The 14,286-nt window shown below is 41.1% G+C and overlaps 1 protein-coding gene across 7 annotated transcripts in view; it reads right to left on the minus strand.

The window, feature by feature from the left end:
• sipa1l3 (signal-induced proliferation-associated 1 like 3) overlaps nucleotides 1–14,286 on the minus strand; it is a 203,414-nt gene that overhangs the window by 56,760 nt on the left and 132,368 nt on the right. For 5 of the 7 annotated variants that reach the window (XM_041179196.1, XM_041179193.1, XM_041179194.1 and 2 more), the window contains one exon: nucleotides 1,938–2,186. The exons of the other annotated variants lie outside the window; for them this stretch is intronic. In XM_041179196.1, coding sequence (XP_041035130.1) covers nucleotides 1,938–2,186 — 249 coding nt within the window. The remainder of the gene's footprint in view (nucleotides 1–1,937; nucleotides 2,187–14,286) is intronic. 7 annotated transcript variants of the gene reach the window in all.

Consider the following 14,286-nt stretch of genomic DNA (forward strand, 5'->3'; position numbering starts at 1 on the left):
ATTACTGTACCAGGATACACCATTCATAACTAAAATCAAGACAATTCTCAGGAGGCTCACATTCAAACACAGCACAAAAGGAAATACCCCTTAGCAACTTAGAAGTTCCACATCCTTTCAAACAACGAGAATCTCAATGTGCCATCTTGTTCGACATGTTTGCGTAAACTTTAGTGGCTGACTTTGTTCCCATCTCGGGAGCAATGTCTCTTCAATGCTCATCAATAGGTCTTTGTAGACTCGTTTACCTTCCTTTATGTGATTTAGAAAGAACATATTGATCAAAGGTTCAAACCTTAAGGATCAGCTCTGTAGATCTAGCTTGTTCTGATGTGGCTCAATTGGTAGCACTCTCACCTCTGTGTCACCAAGTTGTGGGTTCAAGTCCCACTCCAGGACTTGAGCAAAACAAATCTAGACCAACACTCCTGCACAGTATTACAGGATTTCTGCACTGCTGGAGGTGCTGACATTTGGATGAGATGCAAAAATCGAGGTCAGCCTGCCCTGTGGATATAAAAGATCCTAAGGCACTATTTCGAAGAACAGCAGGGGAACCCTGGCCAATATTTATCCCTCAATTATCACAAACAAATTATCTGTTGTGGAAACTTGCCCTGCACAAATTGGCTACGGCATTACAACAGTGGCTACACTTCAAGTTTTAGTTGGCTGTAAAGTGCTTTTCGGGATATCCTGAGGTCATGAAAAGGCGCTTACAGAAATGTTGGCCTTTGTTTCTTAACCAGATAAGAGATTCATTCAGACTGCATGTGTGTGGGGAACTGGTCATTTACGTTTGAGTGAAGCCAATGAGAGGGTAAAAGCACTCCCCAAAGTATTTCATCCTGTTCTAACTGCTTAATGTATATAAATTTAGAAAGAGCTGCATAATATTGAGCGCTTCCTTCACTTTAAGGGTGACTTGTACAGAAATCAGCTGATCAATTCATTTCTCTGGGGGTAAGGTAGTGGGAAGAGTCAAGAGTTGAAGCAATAAAGCATTGATTACCTTCCAGTACTTGTATTCTTGAAGACAGAAAAGCAAGGAATACTTATTATCTTTCACCTCAGGGGCTTGATTTAAAATGCAGCCCAGTATGAGGTGCTCCTGGGACTACAGTGCAAAACTGCACCAATTAAAGCACTAATTGACAATGTCACTCAGATAGTTGTATGGGGGAAATGGAAAAAATGTCACTCATGGGAGGTTGTGCTGAATGTTGTAGGGACAGGGTAAAGGCAGCTTTCCTCTGCATCAAGCTGTTCTATCCTTAACCCTCACCTCGATGCTGACAATGGATACTGGAAATGGGACGCATTCTATTCCTGAGCACCTGCACCTTGATAAGCAATAACAGAACAACTACACTGGAGGGACCTGGTCACAGTCAGAAGAATTGGAACAAAGATCTTTGGCAGTGAATATAAGAACGCCCAATTTCATGTTGGGAATAGAGCCAAGCCATCTTACTATCCTTCCTAATTCATTCAATAGGCTGAGATTTGGCAGACATCTCAGGACCAGAAAATCTGTGACTGATGAACATTTTATATTGGGTACAGTAGTGCATACTATTTACGGCACATGAACAGGCCATTTAACTCAACTGGTCTACACCAGCGCTTTTGCTCTACACAAGCTTGTTCCCACCTTACTTTATCCTTAAATGTCTCAGTGCTATTCATCTCAAACCATTCGATGTGTTTACAAGTTCCACATTCTAAGCACCCTCCAAGTATAGAAGTTTCTCCTGAATTCACCATTGGATTTATTTGTGTTTTGTTATATTGATAGTCTCTCGTTGTGGATTCTCCCACAAGCGGAAACATTTTCTGAGTCTACCTTATCAACTCCCTTCATAAATTTTAAAGGCTTCAATTAGAGCACCCCTCAGCCTTCTCTCTTCCACTCAGCTCTGGATGAAAGAACTTGCCGTTTGCTGTTCTTGGCTTGTGAATCACTGTACGCAACTGGGACTCCCTGTTGTATGGAGGTCTGGTTCCAGTTTGATACTTGATTGGGAAGGGTCTGCACACATCGCTGTGACTGTGATGCACTGTGGATTGTGGGACTGCTCCACTGCAGAGTGTTGGTTCTATATGGTGGTCTCAATCCATATGGTGTACTTTCATTCTCAGCTTTCGTGTCCATGGTGTGCATTTCATATAATTCAGAGCAACCCCTGGAGCAAATGAAGGCAACATATTCATGTCAGAAATAGGCAATGATCTCGTGAATTGCTCAACTGACATTTCATAACAGCAAATATTTAATAAAGACAAGAGTAAAACTCAAGATTGTTGCTGCTTATAGTACATCAGCAATATAGCTTCCCTGCAGATCACAAAGGAAAGAACACTTTGCACCACTGGCTCTGTTGAACAGCAAGTTCCTCAGATGATTCTGGGACATTGACACTCTGGTGCTTGAGTAACAGATAACTTATGTTCCAGCAAATTCAATGTTTGTGACATTACCAAGTCTTGCCATGATGTATTGGCTGGACTTTATAGAAGCCACTTGTTGATATTTGTATCTGCATGTTACTTGAACAGACGATTACTGGTTTAACCCCCAGTCTATGCTGACCTCAGCTGGGGAGGTTGGAAGGGTGTTCCAATTGGGTCTTAGCAACTCTGGTTGAGGGATACCACCACCAGCCAGGGCTCCAACTCTCCACTGCTATTCAATGAGCCCTGTGTGTACGTGCAGATGGTGTGGGTTAGTTGCACGTCCTTTGCAGTTACAAAGTCTATCCGCCCACACTCAACCAAAGAAAAAGACACTGGAGAGAAACAGCAGTGAGCCTCTGACACCTGGGGAATTGTACCACAAAGGAACAGAGGAGGAGGAGTAGGCCTTTTGGCCCTTCCAGTTTGTTCCACCATTCAATAAGATCATAGCTGATCTGGTTGTGGTCTCAGCTCTGCTTTCCTGTCTGCACCCCATAACCCTCGACTCCCTCGTCTAACAAAAATGTAACTCAGCCCTGAATAAATTTAAGGACCAAGCCTCCATTGCCCTCTGGGGAAGGGAATTCCATATTTTAACGACCTTGAGAAAAAAATTCTCCTCATCTTTGTCTTAAAAGGGAGACCGCTTATTCTCAAGATACGTCCCAGAATTCTAGTTTTCCCCCCACAAGAGGAAACATCCTCCTTGTATCCACCCTGTCAAGTCTCCTCAAGATCTTAAATGTTTCAATAAGATCACCGCATATTCTTCTGAACTCCATTCGGTATAAGTCTAACCTGTTCAACCTTTCTCCATAAAATAAGCCCTTCATCCCAGGAATGAGCCGAGTGAACCTTCCCTGAACTGCTTTTAAAGCAATTATATACTTTTTTCAAATAAGGAGACCAAAACTGTACACAGTATTCCAGATGTGGTCTCACCAGGGCCTTGTACAGTTGCAGTAAAACTTCCCCACTTTTACATTCCATGCCTTTTACAACAAATGCCAACATTCCATTTGCCTTCCTAATCACTTGTTGTACCAGCATAGTAACTTTTTGTGAATTATGCACCAGGACACCTAGGTCCCTCTGTACCACCAAGTTCTGTAATCTTCTCCATGTAAATAGTATACTGCTTTTCAGTTCTTCATGCCAAAGTGGACAAGTTCACATTTACCCATGTTATACCAAATCTGTCAAATTTTTGCCCAGTCACTTAACCCATCTATATCCCTTTGTGGGCTTTCTACCTCCTCTTGACAACTTACTTTCCTACCTGTCTTGGTGTCATTGGCAGATTTAGCTACCATACATTCAGTCCCTTCATCCAAGTCATTGATATAGATTGTAAACAGTTGAGGGCTCAGCACTGATCCCTGTGGGACACCATTAGTTACGGCTTGCCAATCCAAAAAAGATCCATTTGTTCTGACTCTCCGCTTCCTGTTAACCTACCAGTCTTTTATCCATGCTAATATGTTACCCCTACACCACGTGCTCTTAATCTTGTGTAGTAACCTTTGATGTGGTATCTTATCAAATGCCTTTTGTTAATCCAGTACACCACATCTACCGGTTCCTCTTTTACCCATCTTGAGTGTTACTTCATCAAAAAACTCTAACAGATTAGTTAAACACTATTTCCTTTTCACAAAGCCATGTTGGTTCTGCCTGACCACATCCTGATTTTTTAAGCAGCTTGCGAGAGCCTCCTTAATAATGGATTCTAGCACTTTCCCAATGACAGAAGTTAGATTAACTAGCCTATAGTTTCTTGTTTTCTGCCTCCCTCCTTTCTTGAATAAAGGTGCTACACATTAGCTTTTTTCCGATCTGCTGGGACTCTTCCAGAATCTAAGGAATTTTGGAAGATTATAACCAACGCATCTACTATCTGTGCCATCACTTCTTTTTAAGATCCTAGAACGCAGGCCATCTGATCCTAAAGACTTGTCAGCCTTCAGGTCTCAGCCTTCAGGTCTAGCAGTTTTCCTAGCACCTTTTCCCTGGGATGACGATTGTTTTAAGTTCATCCCTCCCCATCAACTCTTAATTTTCAATTATCCTTGGGAAGTTTTCTAAGTCTTCTACCATGATGACAGACACAAACCTATTCAATGCCTCTGCCATTTCTTTGTTTTCCACTGGAGAGTGAGTCTAGGGAATTGAGAGAGGACCAACACCAGCTTTAGTTGCTCTTTTCCTATTCAAATTCAACAGTAACAGTCTACACCTTGAACAGGGGAAGAAATGGCAAAAAGAAAACCACAAGTGCCAAGTCAAACCACACCATTCCAGTTAATTCTCCAAGCAGCTAAATCATGGGTGCCATTGCAGACCAGTTACTTTGCTGCTTCAGTGGGCTGGAAACAGTTGTTGGCTTTCTTTTCAGATGCTAGAATACTAGACAAGTCTAGGGACAGCAACTTATCTGCCAAAACTTTGTCAGAATCTAAATCAAATGGCTTTGTGAAAATGATCAACGCAACATTAGTGGCCGAGGATAGACTGTGCACAGAAACCAACAGCTTGCAGTGTGCACCATTTCGCATGCAGATTGCAAGGAAGCCATTTATAAAGCTTGGTGAGAAGCCAATTAAATAAACTTTGAATCCAACAGAGAAGACACTTCAGCCGTGCAGAAGGGCGAGACAAACCAGTCCAAGCACAGTCATATTTATGGAAGGGAATACTTCATCCAAACGGAGTGAGTCACTTATAAAGTTTAGTTTAGAGAATGCAAGATTTGCCTTCAAGCATAATTGTGCTGCTTCCCAACAAATTTTCTCTTTTCCCTACAGGCAAGGTCTTGGCTGCAGCACCATAGACAATTTCAGGCACCACACTTCAGGGAAGATGTAAAGTCCTAATGAATGACACAGAAGAGGTTTACCAGGGATGGAAGGCTTCAGCCACGAGGAGGGGTTGGAAAGGTTAAGACAGTTCTCCAAATAGCCTCATTCTGTGCTGTAAATTTCTATGATTCCTATCTGGAATGGTATACTTTTCAAAAGAACAGTCAGAAAACTAAACCAATAAATGGAAAGGGAGTGTGTGTAGTGGTGGTGGCTAGTAGAGACTGCCTAAAGAACCACTTACTTTTCAGGGCTATACTGGTGCAAGCTACCACAAGTCATTGAGATGAATAGCATAGATGCATTTAAGGGGAAGTTTAGATAAACACAGAAACGAAGGAGAAAGGAATGGCAGGACAAGTCCATAAGGTTATAAGTGGTAAAGTGGCAGGAGGCCCGACAGGAGCATAAATACCAAGATGAACTTGTTGGGCTGAATGATGCAATTCTGAGCTGTACATTCTATGTAAAAGACATGTGTACATTTGCCTCAATGACCAAAGTTATTAATTTAACATCAATGTGGATCTGGCAGTGCTTTCAATAGGCCCATTCTTTTAATGTATGCATGGAACCATTAATTTGACAGACTACAGAATACAAACTGAGCCCCAACTTCTCTACTAATGTTCCACTGCTGCTGCTCCTCAACCATTTACTTTGAGTGCTGGAACTGATGTTCTGAGCCACAGACTCTTCGACAGGCACCACCAATGCTGCCCTGCCTCACTCGACAGATGAAGAGGACTGCCAATCTAACTGCTGCGCCCAAGAGAGTACCCCCGCCTCCAAATCCTTTCCCCCAGTTACTGATGCAGTCAACAGATTGTACGGAAATTCAGCAATTTCAGGCTCACATGAGTGAAAAGTTTGCCCCGACTTTCAAGGGCATAAATAGAATTAAAAAAAAAGAGTAGTTTGTAGCTTTACTAGGTAGAAATTGACTACTGCTAGCATTCCATTAACTTGGACAAGGGGATAAAATGATTATTATTCTTGACTACAAGGTTGATGCATGTTCTTAATCATTCTATTTTTGTACAAATTATCTAGTTTCTCAAAAGCACTGACAAAGGGGTTTTGCTTGACATTTTCAGCACTTCTTTCAATAAAATACCAGTGGAGTAGCCTGAGAACTCAAGATTGAGGCTGTCATAATCAAATTAAGCTCAGGGCTGCAAGTGGGATTCAAGTCTTATCCCAATGTTACTTGCTGTCCATTCTATTTCCCTGCATTCAAAGAATTAATATTGAAACAATAATTTGGATGGAATTGCATTATTTTCCAATGCACTATCTTGAGAATATTTCACAGATCATCATGTCTATCTTGCATGGATAAACTACAACATAATTCCTCATTAATGGTAATCTTGGGCATAACCCTAGAAGGAGGTCAGTTAATTTAGAGTATGTAGGGATCAAAAAGGATATCAAAAATTATTTTCTAAAAAAAACAAGCACATTGGAAAAACAGCTGGCTGCACTGAAGATAACATTGCGATGGGTATTAGAGCATGTAAACAAAAGAAAAGATCTTGCATTTATACGGCACTTTTCATGACCTCAGGACATCCTAAAGCAGTTTACAGCCAATAAAATATTCCTTTCTAAAGGGTAGATACTGTTGCAATGTAATCAAAGAATACTACACTGACACATGATATTAGCATACAGACTTTAAACAGATTAATATATAGGATCAGGAGGAGGCCATTATACCCCTCATGTCTGTCCCATCATTCAAAGAGATCATGGCTGATCGGTGACCTTATTCCATATACTTATCATCAGAATAGTTCTGATGGAAGATCAACAACCTGAAATGTCAACTCTGTTTCTCCCTCCAAACATATTGTGTATTTCCAGCATTTTCTATTTTTATTTCAGATTTGTCGCATCTGCAGTATTTAGCTCTCAAAGTCAGTCTTGAAAACTTGCAGCCAAGTTTGGATTTTGTGTTCTTTTTTTTTTCCTCCCTTCTATCTTGCCCTCCTTCCCCCCACCCCACAAAGATGTGCACATACAGTGGACAGTTAGCCTGTTGCAGGTCAGTCTAAGGGCTGGCTCTTTTCAGTTATAGACTTCGTTATTCATCTTTGGAGTTGGCAGCATGAAAAGATTTTGTTTTGTGATTTTTTCTGAACTGATTGGGGAGCAGGATGTTGGTGCTGGAGATGGGAATCATTTTCCAGCACTCCCAGGCAAGGTACACAGTGACTGTAGAGAATAAATCTCTCTAGTCTGTCCCAGTAATTTGCCCCAGGACAAAATCTAGGCACACCAACTGCATCATTTTCCATTCCTTCCCAAAGCTATCTTGTACCTACTCAGCAATACTACTCCAAATTCTGGACACAGCCTAATGGGAATCAGATTGAGACACCCTCACCATACTGCACATTGACATTTTAAAAGACATGCACATTGCCACACTCTCCCCGCTGTAAGCGCATCCATTAAAGTCCCACACACTGGGCAGCATTAACAGCAACAAATCCCAATTGTTAAAAAAGAGCACAATGATTCACTGCATGATGCAAACAAAGCAAACAGAATGCGTCCATATCAATCGGTTTATACAGGGCGTTGCCAAAACTTCAGCAAAACTGCACAACCTTTGACAACACTCCTCAGCGTTAGGTTACCTGGAACTCCCTTTAATAAGCTGCTTACAGTCTCGAGGCCTTTCTGTATAGAAGAGAGGGAAGGTTATGGAATATTAGCACATTCTCAATCCGCCACAAGGTCGCTATTGAGGAGTTTCATTTTGTGAAATGACGGCTTTGGTTTGTCAGCCTTGGCTCTCTCATACACAAGCTTAAAACGTATACCAAGTGTTTAAAAAATACACTGCCCAAACATGTTTTTGTAGTCATTCTGAAACCACAAAGCAGGCGTGGTCAGAATGATATGTACAGAGCTTTACATTAAAGCTGGATCATCCCACAATTTTGTTATAATGACTTGCTCAAATTGGAGACCAACCAGAAAATTACTGAAATATTCTCCTTAAAAACAGCAAAACATTTAAGTTTATCTTTGTGCTTCACTAGTAGGTTTGTTCAGGAAGAGTTTCTAAGAAGTTAGTTAATCTTTGTTGAGGGAGCATTAGTGTCACTTGACCTCAGCCAAGCATCATCTGTTGGAAGCGGGTGTGCTTGTACTCTGGTGAGAAGACAACCTGATTTGGCTGTGGTTCCCCCCCACCTTTACCTCAGAGTCAGAAGTTCTCCCCATTTTCATCTTGCAGCCCCCACTGCCACCCACACCGCCCAACCCCTTCAAAGATTTACAGACAGCGAGCAGTCATCCTGTTGCAGGTCAGACTAAGTTCTTTTCCAGTTATAGGTTTTGCTATTCATCTTCGGAGCTGGTAACAAGGTTTTATTTGATTTTTTTTAATATAAAACTGATTGGAAATGAGGATGTTGGTTCTGGGGATGGGATGTTATTCACAATAAGAGCTTGTGGTGGAATAATTAATCCAGGCTGGTCTTTTGGTTCAAGCTGATTTATTTTCAAGACAACTCCTCAGTGCTACTGACTTACAAGTAGTTTCCACACAGTGTTCCAGCTGTATCTTTTTATTCTATTTAGATGGGATAATCAATGCCCATCACCTGTTTAACTAGCAATTGTCTTTAACAAGGTGATTGCCATGCAATGTGATTATTCATACATTGATCTGGGAATCATTTTCCAGCATTCCCAGGCTTGGTACATCTCGACTGTGGAGAATAAATTTCTCTACTGTCCCAGTAATTTGCCCCAACACCAAACCTAGGCACTCCAAACATACTAACTAGGAGCAGGAGTAGGCTACTTGGCCCTTCAAGCCTGCTCCACCATTCAATAAGATCATGGCTGATCTGACTGTGAGCTCCCACCTACCCCAGGTAACCCTTCATTCCTTTATCAAGAATTTATCTACCTCTGCCTTGAAAACATCCAAATACTCTGCTTCCACTGCCTTTTGAGGAAGAGAATTCCAAAGACTCATTACCCTTCGAGAGAAAAAAATTCTTCTCATCTGTCTTAAATGAGCAACCCCTTATTTTTAAACAGTGACCCCCTTGTTCCAGATTCACCCATAAGAGGAAACATCCTTTCCACATCCACTCTGTCAAGGCCCCTTAGGATCTTAAAGGTTTCAATTAAGTTGCCTCTTATTCTTCTCAACAACAGTGGTATCCACTGTTGAAGGGTCATGAGGACTCGAAACGTCAACTCTTTTCTTCTCCGCCGATGCTGCCAGACCTGCTGAGTTTTTCCAGGTAATTCTGTTTTTGTTTTTGAGTGGTATCCACTAACCTGTCCAACCTTCCCTCACAAGATAACCTGCCCATTCCTGGTATTAGCTTAGTAAACCTTCTCTGAACTGCTTCTAATGCATTTACATCCTTCCTTAAACAACGAGACCAATACTGGACACAGTATTCCACATGTGGTCTCACCAGTGTCCTGTACAACTGAAGCATAAACCTGTCTACTTTTGTATTCAATTCCCCCTATAATAAACAATAACATTCTATTATCTTTCCCAATTACTTGCTGTACCTGCATACTGGCCTGTTGCAATTCATGCACCCAGATCCCTCTAAACATGAGCTCTGCAATTTCTCACCATTTAGATAATAAGTTTTTTTATTCTTCTTGCCAAAGTGATAATTTCACATTTTCCCATATAATACTCCATTTGCCAGATCTTTGCCCACTCACTTAACCTATGTCCCTTTGTAGCCTCCTTATGTCTTCTTCACAACCTATTTTCCTACCTATCTTTGTATCATCAGCAAATTTAGCAACCATATCTTCGATCCCTTCATCCAAGTCATGTATATAAATTGTACAAGGTTAAGGGCCCAGCACTGATCCCTGCAGCACACCACTTTTTCCATCCTGCCAACCAGAAAATTTGCCATTTATGCCAACTCTAATTCCTGTTAGCCAGCCAATCTTCTATCCATGCCAATAGGTTACCCTCTACACCATTAGCTTTTATTTTCTACAATAACCTTTGATGTGGCACCTTATCAGATGCCTTCTGAAAATCTAAGTATAGTACATCCAGCAGTTCCCCTTTATCCACAGCACATGTGACTCCTTCAAAGAAGTCCAATAAATTGGTTAAACATTATTTCCCTTTCACAAAACCATGTTGACTCTGCCTGATTGCTTTGAATTTTTCTAGGTGTCCTGCCATAACATCTTTAATAGCAGCTTCCAACTCCAATTGCATCAATTTCCATTCCTTCCCAAAGCTATCTTGTACCCCTTTACCTCAGAGTTCAAGACTCACTCCAGGACTCGAGTACAAAGGCTGATGCTCCAATACAGAAATGAGGGAGTGCTGCACCATCAGGAGTGCCACCTTTCGAATGAGACATCACACCGAGGCCTTCTCTGCCCCCTTGGGTGGATGGAAAAGATTCAATGGCACTATCTTGAAGAAAATTGGGAGAGTTCTCCCTGGTGTCCTGGGACCAGTATTTATCCCTTAACCGACATCACTAAAACATGATAAAGATATAAACATAAAAGATGATCTAGTCATTATCACACAACTGTTTGTGGGAGATTGCTGTGTGCAATTGGGTTGTTGCAATTCATACATTACAATAGTGACTACACTTTCAAAGTACCACTTTGGCTGTAAAGTGCTTTTGGACATCTTGAAGTTGTGAAAGATGCAATATAAATGCAAGTCTTGTATTTTTTTTCTTTTACTATGGTCAAATTCTTTGCTGATACACATTGTTGAGAGTAATGGCCACTGGACTGAGATGTAAGCAGATACCTGTGGCACAGTACTCCAGCAAGGAGTTTCAGGGGAGCAAGGTGTAAAATAGCTGTAGCATCAAGTGCCCATTCACTTTTCTCAAAATTTCCTCCAAGACCTAGCCTCTCTCCTAATAAGGTCAAACATTACAAAGATAACAGGGGGAAATTTTAACCCAAACTGTCCATCCAGAAACCCATGGGGTGGGATGTATCTCAGGCTTTACACAACCCAACTTTTACTCTGTTGCAGTCAGGACATAATACAGGCTTTGCATCTGATCCTGGACAATTCACTAAGATTTCCATCTCCAATATAATAGTACTCCATTATTCCCTGTGTAATGGTATTCTCCCTTTGATATATATCCCTGGCATAATAGCAGTCTCTCTCTGCTATATCACATAACTGACCTGCTGATACACAAGCAACACAAACAAAAAAAAAACTACAGCTCGTCATCAATTTAACAAAATTTTCAGTCATCAAACCGGTTTAAAATTTCTTAAATTAGCAGTGGTTTAGTAGCAGCTATAAACATCAGGGCAAGAAAAAAAACAATGGTTGGTGAAATGGTGCACTTTGCTTTACAGATACCCAGTGTCAGCATGGGTTCAATCCAGACCGAAATTTCCTCTATTTCAGCTCGACAACATGTCTGAGCCCCAAGCATAAGAACATCCACCATGGCACCAGACTGCCAATCTGCCAGAGCTACAATGAAAAAGACAGTATATTAAAATAAAACGGCCCTTGTTGGACTGACCCACTTTGGGTGGAATAGTCTGCTTAAACAGCAGACATTATTCATTCAATCAGTTCAGTCATGCACCTTTTTTTTAAAAAAAGCAAAACAAAAAATGCAAGTCATATGGAAGGCAAGTTGGTTAATGTGCAACAAATTGCAGCCAACTACACTTTGAAGAATGTACTGAACAGACTGCAGGGTTTTACCATGCAGTTAACATGTGGACAATAAATACGTGCTGTTCACCTTGATTAAGGAGAGAGAAAGATTCCCTTGTAACATTAAAGTGAAATAAAACAAGGTAAATTACACTTAAAGCACACGGGACTAAATAAGCCTCCGAAAAATGTTACGAAGCCATTTTATCTCCAGGCAAATCATATGAACAATTCATGCAACTGGCCTCGGAATTCAGCGATACAAATGGCAGGCTACTCGTGAGTAATCAGTCTTTTTTTTTATAAATTGCATGACTTGGCCAGTAATTTAAATTAAGCAACTTTAAACGATCAAGTGTAGGTTGCACTTAACTCTTACTCTTAAGTGTGTATTATTGAAGAGAAGGGCATCATAAAGTGAAACTAAAACTATACTTTACTGTTTCCAATTCTATTTTCTATGGTACAAACAAAATTCCCCACACTTGGCAACAAAGTGGTGCAGCAGGTAAATGATCATCTATTTGCCACGTTAGTAATTTGGTACATCATTAAGGCAGAGCTAGTCCATCACAATCCAGACTAATATATTAAACAGATTACATTTTATAACAGCAAAGGTAAGCTCAAGTATACCATGCACCTGCTAAAAATGACTCCTGTATGACTGTATAGAAACTCAGTATGTCTTCCCTTTGACATATTATACTTGTCCTTTTTATTCTTTCATTGATGTTTTGACCATTAAAATGCTTCATCTCTACTCATTTAGCACAAGTTATTCCCAAAGAGATGTCAGTGTTTTAACTGAAAGCAAGCAAGCAAGCCAAATATCTCCACTGCTGAGTTCCTCCGAAAGAGGCAAGCTGGATCGACAGTCATCCTTGAGCCGCTCTAATGGGATTCTTTGTGGTCTGTTTCAGATCAATATTTTTCCAATCATGTTTTAATGGGATTTTAAAACAGATATTTACAGCAGAGAGGTCAATAACCAGGGGGCAAAGATTTAAAGTAATTGGGAGAAGGAATAAAGGAAATGGATGATAATTTTTTTCACACAGAGAATGTTGCGTGTGTGTGTGTGTGTGTGTGTGTGTGTGTGTGTGTGTGTGTGTGTGTGTGTGTGTGTGTGTGTGTGTGTGTGTGTGGCCATCTGGAACTCATTGCATTTAAAAAAACACTTGGGTGTGCACCTGAAGTGCCATAACCTGGGCAATGGACCAAGAGCTATAAAGTGAGGTTTGGCTGGATAACCCTTTTTCAGCCAGTTCGGGCATGGCCTCTTCCTATGGCCACTTGGCCTCTTCCTATGCTGTAAACTATAATGACTGTACAAGACACTCTTGTTTTGAAAAGACAACCTAAATAAATGACTAAGTTAGGGCTCAAACCTAAATGTGAGTCACTGTGGGATGTAGATACCCCGCAAGGCCCCTCCCCCTATTCAATAGGCATTTTACCTCCATTCAAAAGGAAACTTTTGCTGATTGGAGGAGTGATAAGTGCCCCGGTTTGATGCTTTTCAGCAAGAGTTGCACTTGGATTCTGAAGCTGTACTAATCAAAAGGCAAACTATACTTTTTCCACATTGTGTTTCATTTCCCCTCCACCCCCATTGCTCAGGCAAGACAAAACTAGCCTGACTACAGAGCACAATAAAGGCTTGAAAAGGCAGCTGTGTGCTACAAAAAATACCAAAAGTAGAACCAGTTATAATGGAAGGAAAAAAAACCCCACAATCATCCACCATTCATTGGCCACATCTCAACACAGGGTCAGTTAAGCTGTGAACACTCCACACCTTGTCCTCTCAGCTTGCTGAAAGGCTCATCAGCTGGGCAACATCTTCAATTAAAAAGCACAAAAAAACCCCACCCTCTTGTATATTCGCTGCAGCCAAACAGTCCATAGCATAGTGAGCTGTATTATGAAGCCAATGACTTACACAGTATTAAGAAATAGGAGGAGATTGCCATGCACTCTCTCAAGCCTACTCCACCATTCAATACCATGGCCAATCTTCTAGCCCAACTCCGCTTTTCCACCCTACCCTCATATCCCCCATTCTCCTTAGTGTCCACAAATCTATTGATCTCAGTCTTGAATATACTCAATGACTTGAGCATCCAGTCCTCTGAAGTGGGAAATCCAAAGATTCACAACCCCGAGTGGAGAAATTTCTTCAGTCCTAAATAGCTGCTTCCTTATCTGGAGACTTTGATGCCTTGGTTCTAGATTCCAGCCTGGCAAGACAACTTTTCAGCGATTGCCATGTCAAGCCTT

Source organism: Carcharodon carcharias, chromosome 34, assembly GCF_017639515.1.
Source record: "Carcharodon carcharias isolate sCarCar2 chromosome 34, sCarCar2.pri, whole genome shotgun sequence".
NCBI lineage: Eukaryota > Metazoa > Chordata > Chondrichthyes > Lamniformes > Lamnidae > Carcharodon > Carcharodon carcharias.